The sequence below is a fragment of the Anabrus simplex genome, chromosome 5 (genome assembly GCF_040414725.1).
Source record: "Anabrus simplex isolate iqAnaSimp1 chromosome 5, ASM4041472v1, whole genome shotgun sequence".
Taxonomy (NCBI): domain Eukaryota; kingdom Metazoa; phylum Arthropoda; class Insecta; order Orthoptera; family Tettigoniidae; genus Anabrus; species Anabrus simplex.
In genome coordinates this window covers 364,899,734-364,925,263 of record NC_090269.1, presented here as the reverse complement: position 1 = coordinate 364,925,263, position 25,530 = coordinate 364,899,734, and the positions used below count along the sequence as shown (strand labels likewise).

The following is a 25,530-nucleotide window of genomic DNA, read 5'->3' as shown; positions in this document are numbered from 1 at the left end:
TCCCGAAATGAATCCAACAAGGTGCATTTACAGTATTCTAATAATGCATTATTGAATAACTCACTGACAAACATAACCTCACGCAATTAAAGTAAAAAGAGCATGATTCAAAGATGAGGAGAAATGTATGCTGACTCCCCTGTGCAAGTCCTTTATTCATTGGATTACTGTACTGTATGCATTTTTTAGATGCCTTATACTTCCATGGAAAGTGCCCAATGCCCTTAAAACATCATGCCTTATCGAACTTTCCTATGATTAGGGGAGGAAGTCTCTCACATCCGTGTACATTGCAGCACAGTACAATGACCTCCACCCTTGTACGATTTCCCGGCCGGCACTTCTCTCCTTTAAAACCATAAGTCCGTTCGGGCTCGGCATTAAAAGAAACATTGCAGTTTCATCGGCATTGACTGTATTGTTCGGTGCGTACGAATTGATTATATGAGCCACGCTTTTTCGCCAACTGTCGGCACCGTCAGTGTTTGCGGATTCTATTTCTCCGCACACTGCCTGCTATGTGATATTGTGGCGTTGCTTAAAATGTTGAATGCAAAAGAATTACGATTTTACTCAAACTTAGCAGATATGAAGCACACCATAGACAATTAACCAATTTTGAATTATCGAGGTTCTACTGTAAATATATATTACGCACACACCGAGTGGCCTACCTGCTCTTTGCAGTCTAGTTTTTTGCAAGCCGCTGTGTTTACTACAGTCCTGGAAAACATGGGTCCCTGCCCTAATCCAGGGTAATATAATGAGATGTGTGGTTACAGGCTATGAGAAATAAGGAATTGTGACAACCACTATTAATTCATTATGAGTACCACGAATGAACCCATAAAATGAGCACAGATACAAAGAACGTGTGTTACAATAGGAGGTGCACACACAGACCAGGAACAGGTATTGTGTAGGCTGAGAACTGCCCGCAACATGCCAAGCCTCACAATAGCTTATTTGACAGGGGCGCAGTTGGCAATCAATTAGTGAACCGGATTTGATGTATGGAGGTTCGAATTCCACACAAGTAATGTTGTCTTTTTTTGACTGCCAATTGCCTGGGATGTGGAAAGAGCTGGGTTGGATTAGGCTGGGAAACGTGACAGAATGTCAGTTACTTACATTGTTTAACACAGCATGTGCTCAAACTGACGACCTCCACAGTTGATATGGAGCTGCACATGATGATGTAAAGACTATTGTAGATAAAAACTTTGTTTTAAAGACTGTCGGGCATTGTAACATCTCCAGCCCAATGGATTTGCGTGCCTTGGTGATGAGCTGTCTAAGGTGATCAAGACTGACCGGTTCGTGTGCATACACCAGTTCTTTTACTTGGCCCCACCGGAAAGAATCCAGGGGTTTAAGATCAGGCAATTTGGCAGGAGAGGGTTGGTCCTCCCCTTCCTATCCATTTATCAGGATACATTGCATGGAGATGGTTCCAGATGATCACCACCATGTGCAGTAGATCTGTCATGTTGAAACCACATGTTCCAACAACAATGGATATTCATCTTGGAGAAACCACGGATTGTGTGCTCCTGTCAAATGGTCCACAAAGAAACGGGGACCAATGAGGCGATCTCTCACAATGCCACACCATGCATCCTCACCCCGCTGTATCTGAAAAGCTGCCTGTCATATCCAGAGGGGATCATCCATACTCCAATAGTGCATATTGTAGTGATTAATGGTTCCATTGTAGTGGAAACACGATTTGTCTGTAAATAAGACGGTCGCAAAAAAGGCAGGATCATGACTATGGAGCTCTTGGTTTAAGTGTAGATGGTACAGGTAAAACCGATAGGTATGCAGTATCCACATAACAGTCGTTCAGCTGGTGTTTGTCTCCGTGCAATGACCTGTGTGCTAGTTTCCGAGTTATTCCGGATAGCATTCAACACAAATTCTTCAGTATGAGCAGATATCAAGGTATGATCTCACACAGGTCATATTCTTCCTAGGGACGCAGTTGCTTGCAGACATCTTTCCACTCTCCAAATGTTGTGCCTATTGGTTGTCATTTATCTGGATAACGTTTTTGATACAGGCATTCTGCATGGTATTAATTCTGTCCATATACTCGTCAGTGGAATACACCATAATAAAGTTAATAAGATTTGTGGTGTGTCTGCCATCGCTTGTTGTTGTTGTTGTTGTTATTCCAATAGAGCACACTTTGCCCTACCTCTGTCCTACAAAGCTTGGAATACATATAAAGTAGCTGACTGGAACATTGGTTGCCTGTCTCCCAGCCACAGGTCATCACCTCCTCCTCATCTACCCCATCTCCATACCCTATGGCACGACACCAACAGCCCTTTTCTGGGCCACATAAACAAATCAGTCTATGGAAACCTTGTCACATCCCAGGCCATTGCTAGTTTTAAAAAAAAAACTTGTGTGCAATTCAAACCTCCGTACCCTCAGGCCCTGTCCACTATCATATCTCCGATTGCGTCCCTGCAAAGGCTTGGAATGTAGCAGGCTGTTCCCAGCCTGTACAATACCCTGTTCCTGGTCTGTGTGTGCACCTCCTATTGTAATGTATATGTTCTTCGTATCTGTGCTCGTTTCACGGGTTTGTTTGTGGTACCCTTAACGAATTAACAGTGGCGTTCACTATTCTTGCTGTCTTCTAGGCAAGTCATTCCCAAACTGTGGTCCGCGGACCCCTGGGGGCCATACACTAGTCCAATGGGTCCGCAATAATAATATAAGTTGTAAGTATTTGAAGAGTTAAATTTATTGTACATGCACAATTCATAGACCATTATACTAAATTTGGGAACTATGTCTTCACTGTTGTTTAACTTGCATACAGTATATGTAACTCTTAACTTGGCCGATAGATGGTACAAGTCAGCAACGGAAAAAGAAGAAATACCACAAGGCAATGTAAGTGATGTAATTGTGATATATCTGAAATTGCTGGTATTCACACTCGGACCGTATTTTCTGCCTCTGGTTGAGAAAATCTTGTGGATTAGAAATCCCTTCTTTGAAACTGAACATGAACTGCCCTCCATTGAGGAAGATCAACTAGCCGAAGTAGGCAGAGAGAAAGTGAAAAATAAATTGAAGTCAGAGAGAAAGTGAAAAATAAATTGAAGTATGATTTGGGTGGAGAATCAGATGGAGTGGCATGTTTAGCTCCAGGATGTTCCATGAATGTATCACATCTCAACGTCTCAGGTCGACATTTGGGTCCGTGACATCCCCTATACCCTACAATTTCTAGAGAGGTAATACTGCTTTTAATGCCTTTCATGACAAACTACCTGTGTGAGTGTACCTTTTCTGCACTCACACAAATGAAAACGAAGTACAGAAACAAAGCTAATGTCAGGGCTGGTCTTCGGTTTGAATGACTACGCTTGTAAACTGCTTGGTCTTTGGAAAACAGCACCATCCGACCCATTGATCCAATAACTGCACCAAGTGAACTTTTTCAAGTAAGTTTCCATATCCAGACTGTTGTAAGTATTAGCCAAGTATCACATTGTTTTAGAATTCCTGTGCATTTATAAAATAGCTTTATATAAATGAATTTAAATTAAACTTTCAAAGGAAGTAAGGAAGTAAATATTGGTCCTAAATTTCTGCTTTCCGAGATCACCGTGGGCCACCTGGTATAAGATTGTCTTTCTGTCTGTATTTTTTAAATATTGTAATGGTTGTAGCGTCCGCCATGCCAACTAGCTACAGGCCGAGCTCGTCACCCATCGCCCCCCCTTTACACTCGACCGCGCCAATCGCGAGCAACACTTAAGCGCTGGCCCGGCCCTTCTCTCTTCTATCCGTGGTCGCGCCGCATGGGACAACGGAAATTACTAGACTATTAATCTGGAGTGTTCCATCTCGCGAGGTTCCTGGATCCATCGAACATCCGGATGATTCTAGAAGGGCCGGCGCAGGTATATAAGAGAGGAACGACCTGCCTGCAGTTAGTGAGAGTCATTTGGTGAGTGAGTGAGTGAGTGAGTGAGTGAGTTAATAAACTTAACCATGATAGGTTAATATTGTGTTTGGTCCGTATTGACTGGTCTAAATGTACAATATAACTATTTATAATAGTTTATTTAAATCCGCCTTGATCAATACACTCATTAAATGAAAGAAACATTATTTATTAAACCATACATGTTTCGGGAAATCTCAACCATTCCCTTCATCAGTGGTTAGAATGGTTGAGATTTCCCGAAACATGTATGGTTTAATAAATAATGTTTCTTTCATTTAATGAGTGTATTGATCAAGGCGGATTTAAATAAACTATTATAAATAGTTATATTGTACATTGAGTGAGTGAGAGCGAGATTGAGTTTGCCGGTGTGAGTTAGCGAAGAGCGCAGTCAGTGATAGGCTGGGCTGAGATGTCAGCCTGATGGAGTATCTGCCTGTTGGAGCCGAGGACTCATTCCTGCTTCCCTGATGTCGTGTGTGTGAGTCCCTTGAGGCCGGCTGCTGGAGAAGAACCTTGGGTGTTCTGGAGCAGCACGAAGGGAACAGTGGGTGCCGACGGGTGCCGACGGGTGCAGACTGCGAACGGGGTTCGACAGGTTGAGTGAACAGCGGATACTATCCCGACCTGCAAGACTGACGTGTAGGCTGTGGACAGTGACAGCGCGAACGAGTGTGACTGATTAGCTGAGTGAGTGTAGTGTAAATAATCGATCTCTCTCTCTCTCTCTCTCTCTCTGTGTGTGTGCGTGTGCGCGCGCGCGTGTGTGTGTGTCATTGTAGATGGAACATTAGATACTAAGAGAGAGAGAGCGCGAACCGTGTAAGTGTACTTGTGTAACTTGTAAGCTCGGCAATCATGTGTGTGCGTGTGTAAGTGTGTAATTGTAGTGCTTAGTTAATAAATCTTAAAAATAGGAGGCTACTAGGTTCTGTACTCATTTATTTACTTATTTACCCCGCCAACACGTTACATCTGGCATCAGAAGTGGGATGGACAAGTGCAATAAACTAGTGGATAAACTCTTACGTTAAAACTGGTGTCGGAATCGAGTACCTGGTAGCTTATTTTGTCGTCGACAGAAATTTCTACTACCGAAATGAATTCCGAACAGCTCCAGATTTTTCTAAGCAAGTTTAGTAAGCTTGAAAATAAAATCTTGCCTACCTATGGCGAACTCGTTAGTGAACTGAGATCTGAACGGAGTTCTATCCCGGACCAGTTGAAAACAGGTCTAAGTGAACGGAAGTGTGAGCAGTTAAAGTCAGAAAACGAAGTGCGCTCACTCAAAACCGAGGTCGACAATGACGAAGTGCGGGACGACAATGAACTGGTCAAGAAGCAGTCCGAAGAGATGCTCACGGTTGTGGAGTCCGGAGTTCGAGGCCCAGCGGTGGAAGTGAGTGCCCTGCGTGCGGAAACGATGACTGTGGAGACGCGAATGAATCCTGCTAGCAGCGACGGCGGCTCCACCATCGTGAGGTTGGAAACCCTACGGGACGACGGGATTACTTCCAAGAGAACATGCCGGACACAGTTCGAGATCGGATTGATGTCCAAGAAGAGTGCCAAATATCCGATCGCCGCACTACGTGTACAGAAGATGACAGTACAACGCAGCCCCCAGCCAAGTTTGACCTACGACGAGGTTGTGAGAGTGCTCAACGTACGCTGCGGTGTCCACCAACCGAAAGCCACCTACCGAGTCCAGCTGCAGGAAAGGACTCAGCGCACAGATATAACGCCGCGAATAATCGATGCCGAGATCGACCGACTAGGCGACGTGATTGTGGAAGAGTTACCCCAAGGTGACGCCAAGCTCGAGGCGGCTGACGCCTGTGATAAACCACACGGCGCTGAGATCCGACCAGGGAGGACAATCGGCAAGAAACAGAACTATGAAGAGGCTCTGACGATGGCCCATGAGACAAAGGCAGCGATTGCAACGGCACGGCTGGAAGGACCCCTACTAAGAGATGGTGCAGCAATGGAAGACAAACCGATGACCAACGAACGAGGATGCCACCTGACCAGGACACTTGTTTCGGCACGAAGTTGTGTGCCGGTACGGACATCAAATTCCGCACCCTGGAAGAAAAGGAAATTCAGCAGGGCTAAATCTGGGGCGATCAATCCAGTCCCGGGCATCGCACCAGAGGACTACGAAGGCGCTCAAGCCTTGAAAGTAGATGCGGGTGTGGACGGAAGGAAAACCACCGAAGTTCCGGCTGTCACGCAAGGACTTGCTGATCGTTATCAACGGGGACGAGGACACCGTCGACCGGACCCAGCGGATCCCCCATGGGAAGGTTGTGGCCAACCGAACAAACCGCCTTGCAGAGTATCGTGGAGCAGTTCGGGACAAGCAGCTTTAAGGAGGGGGCAATGTAATGGTTATAGCGTCCGCCATGCCAACTTGCTAGGGGCCGAGCTCGTCGCCCATCGCCCCACCCCCCTTACGCTCGACCACGCCAATCGCGAGCAACACTTAAGCGCTGGGCCGGCCCTTCTCTCTTCTATCCATGGTCACGCCGCATGGGATGACAGAAATTACTCGACTATTAATCTGGAGTGTTCCATCTCGCGCGGTTCCTGGATCCATCAAACATCCGGACAATTCTAGAAGAGCCGGCGCAGGTATATAAGAGAGGAACGACCTGCCTGGAGTTAGTGAGAGTTAGTTGGTGAGTGAGTGAGTGAGAGCGAGATTGAGTTCGCTGGTGTGAGTTAGCAAAGAGCGCAGTCAGTGATAGCCTGGGCTGAGATGTCAGCCTGACGGAGTATCTGCCTGTTGGAGCCGAGGACTCATTCCTGTTTCCCTGATGTCGTGTGTGTGAGTCCCTTGAGGCCGGCTGCTGGAGAAGAACCTTGGGTGTTCTGGAGCAGCACGAAGGAAACACTGGGTGCCGACAGGTGCAGACTGTGAACGTGGTTCGACGGGTTGAGTGAACAGCGGATATTATCCCGACCTGCGAGACTGACATGTAGGCTGTGGACAGTGACTGCGCTAGCGAGTGTGACAGAGTGGCTGAGTGAGTGTAGTGTAAGTAATTGATGACTCTGTGTGTGTGTCATTGTAGATGGAACATGAGAAACTAAGAGAGAAGCACGAACCGTGTAAGTGTACTTATGTAACTTGTAAGCTCGGCAATCATGTGCGTGCGTGTGTAAATGTGTAATTGTAGTGCTTAGTTAATAAATCTTAAAAATAGGGCGCTACCAGGTTCTGTACTCATTTATTTACTTATTTACCCCACCAACACTTTACCTGATACTTCGTTCTTTTGCCAGATAGGACAAACACAGTAATAGCCTATGTTGGGTTCAGTTTAATTTTTTTCTGTTTATTTGTCTGTTACAGCATCATGGGTAAATGGATAGGGGGATTTTCATAAAACATTGTGTCCAAGATTAGGTTAAGGGAAGGTAGGATCTTAGCTATATGCTGTTCAAAATAATTCAGCAATTGGTGGAGGGGGGAGCTTCAAAAGATACCTGAAATATAAAACATGATGTATTTGTCTTATGTTGGTTGTATGGGAAAATTGCTGAAGACAAAACTCGTTTAGAATCTTAATTACAGTTCTATACATTGATGTATCCACAAAGATGCGCACAAAATGCTGTCAGTTGGTACGCTTATTTATTTCACCTTACCTTCACATAAACATACACATAACCTAATCAACTGCTTCACAAACAAAATACACACATCAACAAACCACCATCTTTAACAAATGCCTATCACTAAGCCACACGGAGATCGTAACCTTAAAACAATTGACTGCTTATAAGCGTGTCATAACACGTGCTCACAAGTATACTGTTAAACCGTAACTCCAGCTAAGTAAGAACTCGTCTCTACCATCCAGACCACCACTTTATATATGTGCCTGGCCAGGCTTCTAGAAAGATACATTTCTCGTAAATTCTAGAGTGCTTAAGGCCCAGATATAATGTACAGAATATTCTATAGAGTTCTTGTCTACCCAGTACTATTCTGGATGTTACAGTGTGTTTCACAGTTCTGTAGTGGATTACAAAACATATATACAGGTAATAATAAATTACATACAGGTTCTTACATTAACTAAACTCATATACAACGAATGACATAAGCTCTCAAATAATGCGATCATTAACTAATAATGACATAAATAAGTGGATGTACATCACAAGTCATAATAATAATAATAATAATAATAATAATAATAATAATAATAATAATAATAATAATAATAATAATAATTCAAGCTCAATACTTGCATTATCTACCCATGGGTGAGAGAATATTGTTTTCAAGTTATATCAGTTTATCACACTTGCATCAAGATTTATCAATTAATCTGAAAATGTTTGCTGTGCCATTTTAACCTGCTATAGTAATTGATGATGGTCCGTTTGGTTTACAGTGTGAGTTGCTCACAATTCTATATGATGATGAACTGAAGGCTAAAAATGAATCACGAAAAAGCCTATCTCCTATCACATTTTTATGAATGTTTTTTTGCAAACAGATTTCCCAAATGTGCACAAAATGGCAGCCAAACTTGGCTCAAAATATCTTTGTGAGAAACTCTTTTCTTTAATAAAGATAAATAAATCTCCGCGAAGAGGCACTCCAACTGTTGCACATCTCACTGCCGTTCTTCGACTTGCAAGTACAGGATCGATTGCACCAAATATAACTCGTCTCCTCATCATCTGCTGAATAAAATTTCAGATATGTAAGAACACATAGGCCAGTGTTTTGTTTATGGTAAGTGAATTCAAATAGCTTATTTATTTCTGTACTTAACCTAGAGCTAGTTTCTCATTCAATGTTTATGCTGGGTTCTAAACAAGTTTTTATGTTGGCTTATTGTATTTTTAGGACTATAGGCAGTAGTCAAAAGAGTATTTACTTATCAGATATCAATCATTATTCTAAAGGCTAATGCGTTGTCGATGCAACCATTCTCTTCATTCATTGGCTGTCCGTTTCAGTTCCATGTAATTGTCACAACCTAACCTCTATCAGATATCAAAGTAATTAATTTTGTTTCCTACACATAACATAATGCAAGGAATATACTGTAATTAACATATTTACTTAGCACCATCATCTAATGCACTGAATAGAACGAGACATTAAACACAACAAAAATGTCAAAAGTGTAAATCTGTTTTGATACACGGCTTGTCCCTAGTTGTAACGGCAAGCTGTGCAAGCAACTACCCGGTTAACTTCTGTCAGAGCGCATACTCTGCCCTTTTTTCCTGCCTGAGCTGAAGCGCTGCTCATTGAGCCAAATTGTGCCCACCTCTGCTCTATAGTTATCATGAAATTTTTTGTCTCCTTTCTTAAAGATTATTATTATTATTATTATTATTATTATTATTATTATTATTATTATTATTATTATTATTATTATTATTATTATTATTATTATTATTATTATTATTATTAATATTATTAATATTATTATTAAACAGGTACCTTTTGCTTAGTATGCACTAGAATCCCACCTTACTCTGTAATGTAGATTGAGTCTTGAAAGTATTCATAACTTATTTTATTTGTATACAGTGATGAGTTAGCCAATAGTGAGGAAACGCTTTGAAAATGGTTCAGAAGTCCAGATCCTCAACCAGCAAGATAAAAGCCACTGGCCTCGTAGAAATTGTCCCTGATTATCTTTTTTCTCCTCACTTTGTCCGGCTCCATGGCTAAATGGTTAGCACGCTGGCCTTTGGACATAGGGTCCCCGGGTTCAATTCCCGGCAGGGTCGAGAATTTTAACCATCATTGGTTAATTTCGCTGGCACAGGGGCTGGGTGTATGTGTCGTCTTCATCATCATTTCATCCTCATCATGACGCACAGGTCGCCTATCGGTGTCAAATCAAAAGACCTGCATCTGGCGAGCCAAATATGTCCTCGGACACTCCCGGCACTAAAAGCCATACTCCATTTCATTTCGTTTCATTTTCCTTACTTTGTCCCAGTTACACAAGGTCAGCTATCATGATCATGAGGCATCACAGTTTCCTGTCCAATTGCCATAGTTAAGATATTTGGAATACTGTATTATGTGGCATTATGTACCGTGAACCATAACCGATATTAACCTACTAACTTACTAAAAATACATCATCATTAGTTACATACATACATACATACATATATTATCATTATAGACTGTTACGCCTTTCAGCGTTCAGTCTGCAAGCCTCTGAGAATTTACTGAACGTCGCCACAATCCTCGATTTGCAACTAGTGTTGTGGCCTCATTTAGTTCTATACCTCTTATCTTTAAATCGTTAGAAACCGAGTCTAACCATCGTCGTCTTGGCCTCGCTCTACTTCTCTTACCCTCCATAACAGAGTCCACTATTCTCCTAGGTAACCAGTCCTCCTCCATTTGCCTCACATGACCCCACCACCGAAGCCGGTTTACGCATACAGCTTCATCCATCGAGTTCATTCCTAAATTAGCCTTTATCTCCTCATTCCGAGTACCCTCCTGCCATTGTTCCCACCTGTTTGTACCAGCAATCATTCTCGCTACTTTCATGTCTGTTACTTCTAACTTATGAATAAGATATCCTGAGTCCACCCAGCTTTCACTCCCGTAAAGCAAAGTTGGTCTGAAAACAGACCGATGTAAAGATAGTTTCGTCTGGGAGCTGACTTCCTTCTTAATGAATACTGCTGATCGCAACTGCGAGCTCACTGCATTTGCTTTACTACACCTTGATTCAATCTCTCTTACTATATTACCATCCTGGGAGAACACACAACCTAAATACCTGAAATTATCGACCTGTTCTAGCTTTGTATCACCAATCTGACATTCGATTCTGTTGAATTTCTTACCTACTGACATCAATTTAGTCTTCGAGAGGCAAATTTTCATACCATACTCATTGCACCTATTTTCAAGTTCCAAGATATTAGACTGCAGGCTTTCGACACAGTCTGCCATTAAGACCAAGTCGTCAGCATAGGCCAAACTGCTTACTACATTTCTACCTAACTGAATCCCTCCCTGCCATTTTATATCTTTCAGCAGATGATCCATGTAAACTACAAACAGCAAAGGTGAAAGATTACAGCCTTGTCTAACTCCTGTAAGTACCCTGAACCAGGAACTCATTCTACCATCAATTCTCACTGAAGCCCAATTGTCAACATAAATGCCTTTGATTTGAATAACCTTTAATTCCATACTCCTCCAGTATGGTGAACATCTTTCCCCTCAGTACCCTGTCATATGCTTTCTCTAGATTTACGAAAAACACAACTGCCTATTCCTCTCGTAGCATTTTTCAATTACCTGGCGCATACTGAAAATCTGATCCTGACAGCCTCTCTGTGGTCTGAAACCACACTGGTTTTCATCCAACTTCCTCTCAACGACTGATCGCACCCTCCCTTCCAGGATGCCAGTGAATACTTTGCCTGGTATACTAATCAATGAGATACCTTGATAGTTGTTGCAATCCTTCCTGTTCCCTTGCTTATAGATAGGTGCAATTACTGCTTTTGTCCAATATGAAGGTACCTTACCAACACTCCACGCTAATTTTACTACTCTATGAAGCCATTTCATCCCTGCCTTCTCACTGTACTTCACCATTTCAGGTCTAATTTCATCTATTCCTGCTGCCTTATGACAATGGAGTTTATTTACTATCCTTTCCACTTCCTCAAGCATAATTTCACCAACATCATTTTCCTCCTCCCCATGAGCTTGGCTGTTTGCATCACCACCATGATGATTTCCTTTTACATTGAGAAGATGTTCAAAATATTCCCTCCACCTCTCCAGTGATTCCCTGGGATATATTATAAGTTCACCTGAATTACTCAAAACACTGTTCATTTCCTTTTTCCCTCCCTTCCTAAGATTCTTTATTATTGTCCAGAAAGGTTTCCCTGCTGCTTGACCTAGCCTTTCCAGGTTATTACCAAAATCTTCCCACGACTTCTTTTTGGATTCAAGAACTATTTGTTTCGCTCTGTTTCTTTCATCTACGTCTGCCTTGGCCCTTGTTTGGAGCCATTTCTGATAAGCCTTCTTTTTACGTTTACAGGCTGCTCTCACTTCATCATTCCACCAAGATGTTCGCCTTTTCCCATCTTTACACACAGTTTGTCCTAGGCATTCCCTTGCTGTTTCTATTACAGCATCCCTGTACGCCACCCATTCACTTTCTATATCCTGAACCTGCTTACTGTCTACTGTTCGAAACTTCTCACTAATCATATCCATGTACTTCTGTCTAATTTCCTCGTCCTGGAGACATTCTACCCTTATTCGTTTGCAGACAGATTTCACTTTCTCTCTTTCTGTATCATCGAAAAATCCGCGAAAAACTCGTACATTCCTAACAGATTTCCTGAATTCAAAGTCTGTTAAGATATAGTCTATTATGGATCTGGTACCCCTAGCCTCCCATGTGTAGCGGTGAATAGCCTTATGCTTGAAGAATGTATTCGTAACAGCTAAACCCATACTAGCACAGAAGTCCAGCAAACGCTTCCCATTCCCATTAGCTTCCATATCTTCCCCACATTTACCAATCACCCATTCGTATCCTTCAGTTCTATTCCCAACTCTCGCATTGAAATCGCCCATTAGCACTATTCTATCCTTGCTGTTGACCCTGACCACGATGTCACTCAATGCTTCATTAGTTGAGTTGTTTTATTAAAGAAGATCAGCCAACATAACATGAAGCTAATTTACTAGTATCAGTAAAAGAGGACATTATTCTGGTCTTCTTTTCGTAAAGATTATTAAACTGATTGATGAATTTATTCCAAGTAATGAACTTCATTCCAGTTCTGTATTAACTTTAAATATCTAAATTAAAATTCTAAAAGAATTTAATTTTATAAAGTCCACCTGTTCAATACACGTTTGCCGTTTGATAAATGGTCTGTCTAAAATGCTACATTGGACATGTTTCGACCTAGCTTAGAGGTCATCGTCAGCTAAAATAATACAAAGATGAAAGACATACAAAAACAGTGATACATAAAAAACTTGAGATGAATAATATCAACAAATGCAATGTCAATTGTATTTTCATTGCATTTATTGATTGTATTTATCTCAAGATTTTTAATCGACAACGTCAGTTCTATTCTCTTTGAATTTGTTGATTGTATTTATCTCAAGTTTTTTTATGTATCACTGTTTTTGTAAATGTCTTTCATCTTTGTGTTATTTTTCCTGATGATGACCTCTAGGTTACGTTGAAACATGTCCTATGTAGCATTTTAGACAGACCCTTTATCAAATGGCAAACATGTATTAAACAGGTGGACTTTAAATTCTTTTAGGTTTTTATCTTAGAATTTATTCCATACAGTTTTTTTCTTGACAGATTTCTTATAATACTGTAGTAGTAAACAGACTTCAACAAGAAATATAGTGATAATAGATTTGTATAATACTAATCAAGCTGAGCTGAATTGATTTAATATATTCTTAGAGCTGATGATACAAACTTTATCTCTTTGCTGGTAAAGGAATTGTTTGTAGTCCAGGTGTCTCTCTTGTTTTCTCCTTCCTCTTAAAGCCTTTGTGGTGAAAAGTTTTCTGAGGTTTTGTCCCTTTACCAATCTACAGTGATATTTTTCTTTTATACTTTATGTAACCTAGATAGACATTAAGATTTTTGTTATAGTGGAAGTCATTTCTATCCAGTTTCCACTTAGTTAATCTATAACTATTAGGTTTAATCATAAATTAGTATTGACAGACTGAAGAACCTAATAGTTATATATAGACATTAAGTGACAAAATATTGATGAGATTGCTGTACTTGACAAATTTTTTTGCATGTTATTATTTCACACTCAAATTTTGTACATTCCTAAACACATGTAATATTAGGCATCAGAATGCTTTTGAACAAAATGTTAATTGGCACAAATTCTTATACAAAGGATTCTTTCTTCTTTTCAACCAGAAAACTACAGGCTTGACACGAAGTATGAAAATCATCTAATCATCAAAGTAGCATTGGTTTGTATCCAGACTGCTTGCTTGTTTCTTGTAAATGTTTCACAATGCTTATTTTGCCACTGGCTGAAAATATTGATATCTGTATTTGATTGATGGATCGATATATATCTTTACGTATTTGTGTAGGTATATATTTGTACATGCTTTGTTTTTGCTCGTTTATTTTGTCTCTAGAAGGGAAGCCATTTAGTCAGCCATTATTCTTACAGGTTTTTTTTTTAATATATCTGATCCCTCTGCCTTTATTGATAACCACAACTTATCCTTTTGTTTTAATCATAGCGAACAGTCTTTGGATAGAGAAAAGAGGTATAATATCTGTGATAATGAGATAAATGAATGAGTTTACCTTTATGATGAGACGTAACCACACTGTAAGCTACTTGTTCACTCTAGTTTGCCTTCTAGAAAATTAGAATCTTGAGCACAATTCCTTTAACATTGTTGAGACTGATAGTGTTTAATCCTTATATATGGCATAAATTCAGAAAGAAAAGTGCTGTGTCCTTTTCTGATGTTTTAATGTAGCTAAAAACAGTGATTGTAGCCCTATTGTAGAGATTCTGTGTGTTCAATGTGTCATCCCCTACAATCAGTCTTGAGAAAGGCTGGAGTGTTAACATTTTGTCCTAAGAAGAGTTTCTTTAATAAACGTGTGAACCTACTGTCTGAGCTCTATCATGTATAAGTACTCCTCAATCCCAGTAAGCTATGCCATTATTTTATCCTACAAACTTTATTACAAGAAAGTGGATCTCTTGCCAGCTATTGTACCCAAGTAGGTGAAATGGTGGCTGTTAGTAAATAATGGCTTCCCCATTCCTTTTTGATGTCATGCTCATATTCAGTATTATCATTTCCTTAAAATTCTTGTAAGCATTATGAAATTTAGCCGTTGTTGTGCACGTTAATATGCAGATTATTCTGTTCTGTATTCTTTTTCTTTTCAGTTTTGTATTGATGTTGATTAATGCTAGCATCTTTATGGTTTATTTGCCGACATTTAAGTGGATGAATTATAATTTTGCTGTTTCTTGCATTGATCAAAATCCTCAACTTTATACATGTGGTCTTGATCATGATTAAGTTAATCTTGTGGTGCTGTGGTTTACATTTGGATATATTCTGTGATGGAGACAAGCTATGTTGTTCCTATATTTCCTGTGAAGCTGTTGACAGATATTACAAAACTATTATTAACTAAGTGGAACTGCTTTTGCACAGTAATATTTTTTTCTTGAAATTAAAGCAGAATACTATTTAATGACTTACAAAACAGCTTTTTAGTTCCAGCGATGACAAATTATTGCCATGTCTCTGTACTAGTTTACTTAACATTTTATATGAATAATGTAAGTGCATGTGTTTGGAAAATCCTGCGATTGATCAACAGTAGCTCCAGTTAGGAACTATTTTCCCATTGATAATCTTGTAACACACCATCTGTAAATGCCACTGCAATACTGTCTACTTGATTAACATACAGTTAATTGTGTCCGTAAATAAAAAGGACAGCAAACCGCTCATCTTTTTTGCTGTGTAGTATGTATATCTACACTAGAAAGATACTTTCCCGGTAACATATTGTAATGCAGATTTTTTCATCCTGGTATGCTTGTATACAGCATGATTCAGCCGCCCCTTCCAATGTAGTTTTATGCAACCCACAATATTCATTCCGTCCTAAAAACATCCGTCCTATCACTAAATTTTCACAAGGAGTACTTTATTATACCACCTATTCAATATAATAAATTACTCCTTGTGAAAACTTAGTGATATAGCTATTTTCAATACAGAATAATGACGAGAATAATGGTTTGTAACATCTGCCCTGCTGGTATGCTCAGACAACACAACCGGATATCTTGGTATTTACCTCCTCACCATGATAGGACGCTGTAATGTTATACTTGTATTTAACACTGGAAGACATGTATGTGCCTTATAGATCATATGAACCTAACACGCCAGCGAAACACCAAATTGATACTGTGACCGCAGTAAATCTAATACTTGCTATAAGCTGCCCATTGTGCTGTTCGGAACCATAGTGTAATTGGTAAAGGCGCGGTAGACCGGGCTTGCACGTCAGGTGGGAAGTTCGAGTCTGGGGTGAAGATTAGAAAATTTTGAAATATTTGTTTAATACGTACCGCACGCAATGTACGTTCAATACCCGCGCTTTCATGCAAATTGTGTGTGAATGAATGTGTTTGTGGCCCTAAGAAGGGCCGATTAGTTAGCAGGCCAGACACATACAGACCGGAAATAATAGGAACACAGCTGCCCTGATAATGTTTTATTGCAGCAAATGCTCGATGTGATGACTTTTTTGGTTTATGCATATTCAGGCCCGGTGTCCAATAGATCGTCTTGCGCGCTGAAGCATTCCGGTTGTAATTGCTCAGCAGGCATCAGTGATGAGTTGCCGGGGCTGGTGGGGGTTTTCTGGTGCTTGAGTGTAAACAACGTTCTTCAAATGTCCTCGCAAGAAGTCTAACAGCGTTAAATCCGGTGATCGGGTGGGCCAAGAAACAGGGCCTCCTAGTTCTGTCGATTTCCCTGGCAGTTCCTCGTTCAGATGGTTAAAGTCGAATGTGGTGGAGCTCCATTCTGTTAAAACTACATCGTCAAACGATCGTGCAAGGGCACATCCTCCAGCAGGAGTGGGAATTCCTGATGCAGAAAGTGCAGGTAGCATGTGCCCGTCCAATGGCCCTCAAAGAAATAAGGTCCAATCAGGCGATCCCCCAAGATTCCACACCAAACATTCACTCCCCATCATACTTGATGGGTCGCCTGTCGCACCCAGTGAGGATTGTCCGGTCTCCAATAGTGCATGTTGTAGCAATTGACATTCCCATTATTGTGGAAGCGCGATTCACCCGAGAACAGGATATGCAATACGAATGCTGCATCATTGTCCAGCCTGTCTAATAGCCACCGACAGAACTTCATTCGAACTTCAAAATTCTGCCCATGGAGCTCTTGGTGAAGCTCACGATGGTATGGGTGAAATTTATGTTCATGCAGTATCACCAGACGGACGGCTGGCTGGTGTTCACCTGTCTTGCAGTCATCCTTGTACTGATGTGTGGGTTATTACAAGCTGACTCCAGAACGGCCTCTTCTGTTTCACCCGACGTAACAGGCCTATCGCGGACTAGTGGCTGGTTGGAAATCACCCCTGTTGTCCTTACGTGTCTTTCAACACGGCGGAATCTCGTAGCAGCCGGATGTCGCGTGTCGGGATACTGTTCCTGGTAAAGACGTAGTTCCTCGCACGTGTTTTGTCTTGCTGCCCCATAAATGAGGAGCATGCCAACGTATTCCTCTGTGGAAAATGTGCCGAATGACAGCAGAGATTACAGTACATTCAGGCCCTAACCAGCGGAGTATGTGCAGGCCACAAGATGAATGACAGCGTCATTTTACTGTTTGAATGTGGCAAACGTGGGCCTGTGTTTACGTATTCAAACATCATACTGATGCAAAAATATTTGAACGATGCAGGATTCAAACCGCCGCTAGCACATTTCGTCGCTTGCTAGGAGAACGCCTAATCACATCTGCTACGGTACAATGCTGGAAGCATGCTGGTAATACGACGAGAGCAGAGTACATATGCCATCTGGTTTGGTGTTTAAGACATTAATTACTGCACTGTTATCTAGTTTTATGCATTGATTCCCCTCTTTGTTAAACCCGGTCACGAGACACGACACATTAACATAGTTACATGGTAAAAGGACGTTGCTACATAATTTCAAGGTGTCATGTTTTGTGAATGGATGATTAACATTTCGCTAGGGTTCACAATCATGTGCAAAATGTGCTCACTGAACATTAGTACCATACCGTATGCCTACAGCGGAATAGCACTCTTATAACCATGTGCACATTAGTTCGGCTGCAGCAGATGATATTGGACGGGGCTACTGAATCACACTATATATATATACTGTATTTATTCACCGAATCAACGACTTCTTGCAATTATGGGTTGCCGCAATTGACAAAGTATAGCATATCAAGATACAGAAATTTCTATCTTGCAGAAATACAGTGGTAGAACATTTTTTAAATTAATAAGGTCTGAATAAGTGAGACCTCAGAATGTTTACAGATACACATTTGGTGGTTGTAACTATGCTTTCAATGCTGTTCTTAGGCAGCTCACACTTTTCTAGAATTTCATGAACAAGACAGGTATAGTGCCACAAGCTCCAACCATCAGGCCAATAATCTCGTGATTATTCAGCCGTTACTTGTTTTTTGTAGAATGGTATGATGGGCGTGTAAATGTTCAGCTTCTTATAAGGTGGACCCAGCAGGCTGGCCGACATGGGGCGCGAATCGGATGGCTGGATCAATAATGAAGCCTTCCTCCAAACCATGGACTTCTTCACATGCTCAGAAGTTTGTAATGAAAAACAAGTAGAAAAACCATTTACTTTATCATACACATCCTTTCTCTCTTCTGTCCATCTGTTAATCTTGTAACAAGGAGATGTAACACTCACTGTTGCTGTTCCAGTATAGAAATTGCATTGCTTTATATTGTGTCTAGCTTTTAATATTTTAATGGGGATTGTATAATAGTAGTATAATCATTGGCATCTTAAACTACAGATTGGTGTGTTACACGTTGCAGTTCAAACTGCTACATATTACCTTATTAATTAATTTTAGTATTTTATTCTTTGCTTTGTCCTGGCTGGCCCAGTAGGTGGTATAGATTATTGGTTGTATGCCAACCCTTGACATGGACTTAGAATAAAATAATGTTGCAAAACAGACCAAAAGGAGGAGAAATGAACTGGGCCAACTTGCCTTACATAAATTCTAGTTTTTGTGGCCTCCTCACAGAGAACAGCAAGGTAGAAGTTTCAGAACATGAAGAAATGAACGTCTATTAAAGTAATGTTTAATTTATACTAAAAAATTGAATCATGTGTAATATCTTTGTACTTCCACATAGCTGTACTTTAGTTTTGTTTTTGTATATATATTTTTATTAAGTTGTTTGCATTAAATACCTTGATTTGGCCTCAAAGTATCTGCTGCATGCTATTTGTTTGCTACTTTTTATACCTGTAAAATGAATTTATGATAAACTACATGAAATATTATAGGTTATATTAATTATAAATCTGCACCTTTTTATTTTTTTTTTCAGTTCCAGTTTGTGAACTCTTTCCTCTCTCTCTTCTACATAGCTTTCTACCTACAGGATCAGGAGAAATTAAAAGAGGTAAGGACATTTTCATTTGTTAAATGCTATGGAATCTATTCTCCTTAAATTTCATTCAGACATAATGAGCCTGATGATTGTTTATGTCGTAAGATCCTGAAATGAAACAACAACAAAATCAGTCAGTTTTGTCATAATCACTATTTCTGTATTGGAGAACAGTATGAAAACAATGCCAGTTTTTTTTTTCTCATTAAAAAAGAATACTGTACAGCCCACTGCAGACACTGTAGTGACACATATGCTTGGGAAATGCCCAATTACTAGACATCAAACGTCACAGCTCTGTCAGAGCCATGATAGCCTATAGTCTGAGATCCAGGAAACTTGAGGTCTACAAGGAAGTCCATTGCATAGCAGATGGTGATAGTAATTGCCACATAGACATAATCACCATTATCCACAACAAAAGTTCAGCTGAAATAATAGATCCCACTATTCGATTTGAAGACTATTTTGCAACCTGAGGAGGTCGACAGAGAAAATAAAAATATACATGAGCCAGTAATTCCCTTTCTTTTTTTTTCTTTTCAGAGGTCATATAACTTTGGAGGAATCACCATAATAGGCAAGTGGGGGGAAACAGACAAATTGAAAAAACAACCTCAAGATCAGATTGTAAGAATTATTATAAAAATTTTAGGAGCAATCATCAGAAACCATCTGTATGGACGTCATGGCACTTGAAATTTCATTAGAAACCTATGGCTCAAAATTTATTACAAATGCATGTAAATCACTTACAAATTATTCTGTCTCTCTTGGCAGGCACTTTTTGATGTCAGATTAAATTATTTTTACTTCCTATGGTATTAATTTTCTATTATGCCCTTGTTAACATGCATTCTCTTCCTATTTCATCACTTTCTTTCATTTCTTCTTTTATAGAAAATGGAGTTACCCTACAGTTTTTTTTTGTTTCGTTCCTCTTTTTATGTAGAGTGTGGAAAATGTATCTCGCTCCTACTCATGTTACACTCTTAAAAAAGCGTTAAACATATTTGTAGTTTACCCACCAACGTCTAATATTTATGGTTAGATAGTTGTTTAAATCACTGCAACCCTGCTTTCTTCCACTCATGTCTGGTAAACAAATCCTGCACACTAGAGCCGAGGTGATGTCAAAGCAAGCTTGTCATTATATTGTGCTTCTGGGCACTGTGCACTAAAATGCCTTGTCAAATGCTGTCTGTGGTAGATTGCATCAAAATCATCACTTTGGAGCATTAGAGCTTGAGGCAAATTGACGTTGCCAACATTGTTCACATAAATCAAAGTAAGGGAAGAAGTTTCAAGACACCCATTCAGTAGCAGATCGATATCACGTGGGCCTTCCACACAAAACAGTAGCAGCTCAAGATCGATGTGTGCGTGCGTGCGTGTGTGTGTGCGCGCGCGCGCGCGCGCGCGATTCAATAAGTAATGCTATTTTGCTCTAATTGCCTTTTTCAGCATTATCAGATCAGTACAGCTTGCACTGTTGCAATGTAAAGGTGGCTACGCCTCTCTCTGTTTGCACCAAGGAAGAACAGTGTTCTGTAATCCGGTTTTTGTGGTTCAAAGATGTACCAGAAGAAGACTTTTAGCACAATACGGGGACAATGTTTTGCCACTGCGAAGTGTTTACCAGTGGTTTGAACAGTTCACAAGGGGTTGCACAAGCGTGAAGGATGAGGAAAGATCTGGGCGTCCATCTGCAGCCGTAACTGATGCCAGTATTGAACAAGTGCATGATATGATCTTGAATAACAGGCGAGTGACTGTTGTTGACATGGTAAACCATATGCTCATTAGCCATGGTTCTGTATCTCTGATCAACAGGTGAGGGAAGCGGTGCATACATGGCTTACTGTGCAACCAAAAACCTTTTTTGAAGAGGGTATCGGAAAGCTTGTGAAACGGTGAACCATGTGCATTGAAAAGTGACTATGTTGAAAAATGATATCAGTAAAAAGTGTGTACTCTTTTTGTAATAGATTATAAAATTTGATTGCAGATACTTATTGACTTACCCTCGTATATGCATATCTGCACATAGATGCCCTACATGCATATCTACTAGTCATGATATAGATGTTGATTACCATAGGGAATTACATAAAATCAGCTTCATGGTCCGAATCGCACTTCAATAGATTCACAATTAAGTATTTATTTATTTTTCACCTAGTCGATACAATGATTGCTTAAGGCAATATTGTACAAGTGTTTCCTTGATGACTGTTTCCTATTGTAGAAATAATTTATATATTTTCTCTTGAGTTATTTGTTTGTTTTAATGTTGTCAATCTTATGTTAATTTTAAGGACACTTCCTCTAAAGCATTACTTTGTCAATTTATATATTTTTCATCTAAACAGTGTTATGTGGCTGAAGATGTTGATAATATACGAAACATGTACCACTTTTGACCATTAAAAATTGCCTTGAGCAATCATTGTATCGACTAGGTGGAAAATAAGTAAATACTTAATTGTGAATATACCATAGGGAACTTGAAATATTTGTCCCGAATGAGTAAATTTATAATACTTATAATATAAATGGTCCATTATTGGACATTATAAATTTTCCAGTTAACTCATTCCTGGTTGTCAGCGTTTCGCCCCAGTGTGCTAAGTTGGGTTCTTCAGTTGGTAAATAGCACACCCACCAAGACGTATGGCTAGTGCATACCGTGGAGGCCACTGCGTAGGCTACTTGGAGCCACCGGCAGTGCCAGTTCACCTTGAGAGGCTATCTCATTACCAAAAATTGATGCTTGCCTGGCCATCACATGATATAGATGTTGATTCCCTTAGGAAACCTGAAATATTTGTCCCAAATGAGTAAATTTATAATACCAATATACGGTCTGTTATTGAACATTATAAATTTTCCAGTTAATTCATTCCTGGTTGCTAGAGTTTCATCCCAGTATGCTAAATTGGGCTCTTCAGTTGGTAAATAGCACACCCACCAAGACGCATGGCTAGTGCATACCGTGGAGTCCACTGCGTAGGCTACTTGAAGCCACTGGCCACCGACGCGAAATCGGGAGGTTGTGGGTTCGGATCCCACTGGTGTCCGGTTGGACATTTTTGTTCTGTACTTAACATCTCTTCAACATATACTAAATATATGTAACACGACCTAATAGGTTGAAAGTCGATTTCGAATACAATGCGGTCATGAAAATTCAGTATTCATTGACTTGGCCCACAACGGGCGACTTGAACACACTCTGCGGTGTAATGGCAGTAGTGCCAGACCTGTAGCTTAGATCCTTTCCAACAGAACAAGGATGACCTAGGCCACCATAGCTCAATTGCTAGAGCAACCGATGCAAAATCGGGAGGTTGTGGGTTCGGATCCCAATGGTGTCTAGTTGGCCATTTTTGTTTTGTACTTAACATCTCCTCAACACGTACTGAAATGGCGTATGGCTTTTAGTGCCGGAAGTGTCCAAGGACAAGTTCAGCTCACCAGATACAAAGGTTAAAATTCCCGACCTTGCCGGGAATCGAACCCGGTACCCCTGTGACCAAAGGCCAGCACGCTAAACTTTCAGCCATGGAGCAGGACAACACGTACTCAATGTACGCAACACGACCTATTAGGTTGAAAGTTGATTACAGTGCAGTCGTGAAAATTCAATATTCATTGACATTCTATGTTACTCACATTTCTGTCTGGAGGTCCTGGATTTGTTTCTACGTCTCCACATGCAGCTGTGGTCAGGAGAATGAGGTGAAATGTTGATGAGGGAGATATGGCAACCCTGCGCCTCGCTTGAAGCACACTGCCAGTACCAACGGTCATGTACACATTTTCACTGGTGCACTGTGTTAAGCATGATATTTTAGATTTTTGCACAGTTAGCAAATTCTCTTGGAGGATCGAACTGCTAGGACACTCACTGAACACCCCATCGTTAAAGATCACTTTGATACTTATACAAGTGATGCGTTTAACGCTATAAACAAGAAAATGCGGAGCACTTGGAACCCTACATGTCGACCTGCCGCCATATTGAGAAACATAAGATAGTAAGCTGCCTCTTATCGGTGGCTGCTCGTATATCATCTGTAACTTTCAGCAGAGCAGTAGTAGTACTATGGCCCTTCTTGAAGTCAGATTGGTAGGGATTTAGAATGTGGTATTTAGACAGATATTCACATATCTGCTCATGAACATTTTTTTCGAATGCCTAAGTGTACAGAGGATGCTGATGGGCCTAAAATCACTAAACACTGCTGGTATTTTGGGGGGGGGGGCACAGGGCGTACATTGCCACGCTTCCATTCTGAGGGATAAATTCCATTCTGTAGAGAGAAGTTAAATAAATGCACAAGGGCAGGAAGAAATATGTCAATGCAGGTAGAAATCATGGATATTGAGATATTATCTGGATCTTTAGCTTTAGTTTGAATTAATTTGACTGCTTTTTCTACCTGTGAAGGGTGTACGTACATGAAATAGAATTTATCTCTGTTACTTGGAGTGAGAAATCTATAATGTTTGGCAGTTTATGATACTTTTGGGGAGTTGAAGTTAAAGACTGATGCCATATAATATTCACTTAATACAGATGGAATAACAGGCATCTGGCTATCTAGAGAGTGACTGACTCCGAAACCAAGTGATTTTGCAGCGCCAAGAAGCTGAGGTGCTCTTACAGTTACGGAAAATGCTATATGCATACTTCACTTTAGTGTTTCTAATAACTTGTTTTGTCTCGTTACGCAAGATCCTGAATTGCTCCTAATCATCTGGAGGTTTTGTTTTAATAAATTTCTTCCTAGCTCTGTCCCGTTTACTTATTAATTCCTTAATATGCTTATTGAACTATGGTGTTGACTGGTGATTTACGAGAATTCTTTTTGGAAGCGCATGCTTGTCATAGAGAGAAAGTACAAAGCTGTTGAAGAGAGTGACTTTTTGATCTATGTCATTAGACTGAAAAAATACATTCCAGGGTAGTAATTCAGCATCAGCACGAAACTTGTTTACGTCAAATTTACTGAGATCTCGAACAAGAATTGTTTTAGGAATTTGTTTTGGCGTGGATAAAGTGAATACAGTATACAGCAAGTCATGACCAGAAAAACCGGCTGCTGATTCCTGTCTGTATTCTACTACCAACTCATTGCAGTTGGGCGAGATTTTGTCGAGAGTGCTATCGGAAGTGGCAGTATGAATGGTTGGATTGAATGAAAGGCATTCGAGCTTACAAGCGTTGAGCACATTACGTATGTTTTCGCTTTCAAACATCCCAGTTCCGAACCGAGCATTAACATTGCCCACAACGAATATATATTTATAATTCATAATTCATATAATTTATAATTCATGTATCCTTGAACCCTACTTTTGGTGGACGATATATATAAGCGAAAAGAATTTTACTGTCTGAAAGGGCCATTATGTGTGACCTTCAATCACCCCCCCCGGTGGACGCTCCTCTATGCCAATAAGATCCCTTTGGCAAATGTATGACGTGAAGATCTCCAGGAGTTAACATGGCAGTGGAAATTGGCGAATTTGGACTTGGACTTGATCTCTAAAAGACAGAATGTATTGAATGTGGCCTCCAAAGTGGTACCAAGGTGGAATTTTTGAATTGTCAGCATCAATGTAGAACATCTGAAGGAAGTGGAACACCAACAGCGACAGTCTTCTAGATGCCCATGCCCAAGTTGAGGCCACCTGGATGAAATAGCACCGAGTAACTGGAGTCCTGTATGAACGTTGGATGCCCCTACACCTTAAGTTAAAGATATACTGAAGAGTAGTGCACCCACTCACCCAGAAATGAGTAGGCTCCGATGAAGTCTTGGACTACCACAATTTGACCACACAAGTAATAGTGATGTTCATCGATGACTGGATGTTGTTTCTACTGTAGCAAAGCTATGGGAAGGAAAACTGTGATGGTATGGTCATGTTGTTCACAGCAAGAGAGCTCTGTAGTGAGGACAGCTGTGCATCTGGAGCCTGAGGATAAGAGACCATGTGGTCTTTTAATAAAAGCGGTGGATGGATCACATCAAGGACATGGAATATGTGAACGCCACCCCAGAAGATGCCTTGAAATGGGCTAAATGGAGACAGATGTGACAACAAGAGGTCCCTGTTGCATTGCAGGCCAAGAAAGAAGATTCCCTGACAAATAAGGCTGTCCATATTTAATCTAGAATCATGGAAAAGATAGGTAAGAACAAAAATGAGGAGCTACTCAAAAACCCTGGAAAGAGATAAATATCCACCTTTTTATATTTTATTTTCACTTTGTTT

At 40.4% G+C, this 25,530-nt stretch overlaps 1 protein-coding gene across 1 annotated transcript in view; it reads left to right on the top strand.

The window, feature by feature from the left end:
- The window catches only part of wwk (white walker), a 260,834-nt gene that overhangs the window by 179,960 nt on the left and 55,344 nt on the right, over positions 1-25,530 (top strand). Inside the window, exons 10-11 of the mRNA XM_067147682.2 lie at positions 13,942-13,997; positions 19,180-19,254. Coding sequence (XP_067003783.2) covers positions 13,942-13,997; positions 19,180-19,254 — 131 coding nt within the window. The remainder of the gene's footprint in view (positions 1-13,941; positions 13,998-19,179; positions 19,255-25,530) is intronic.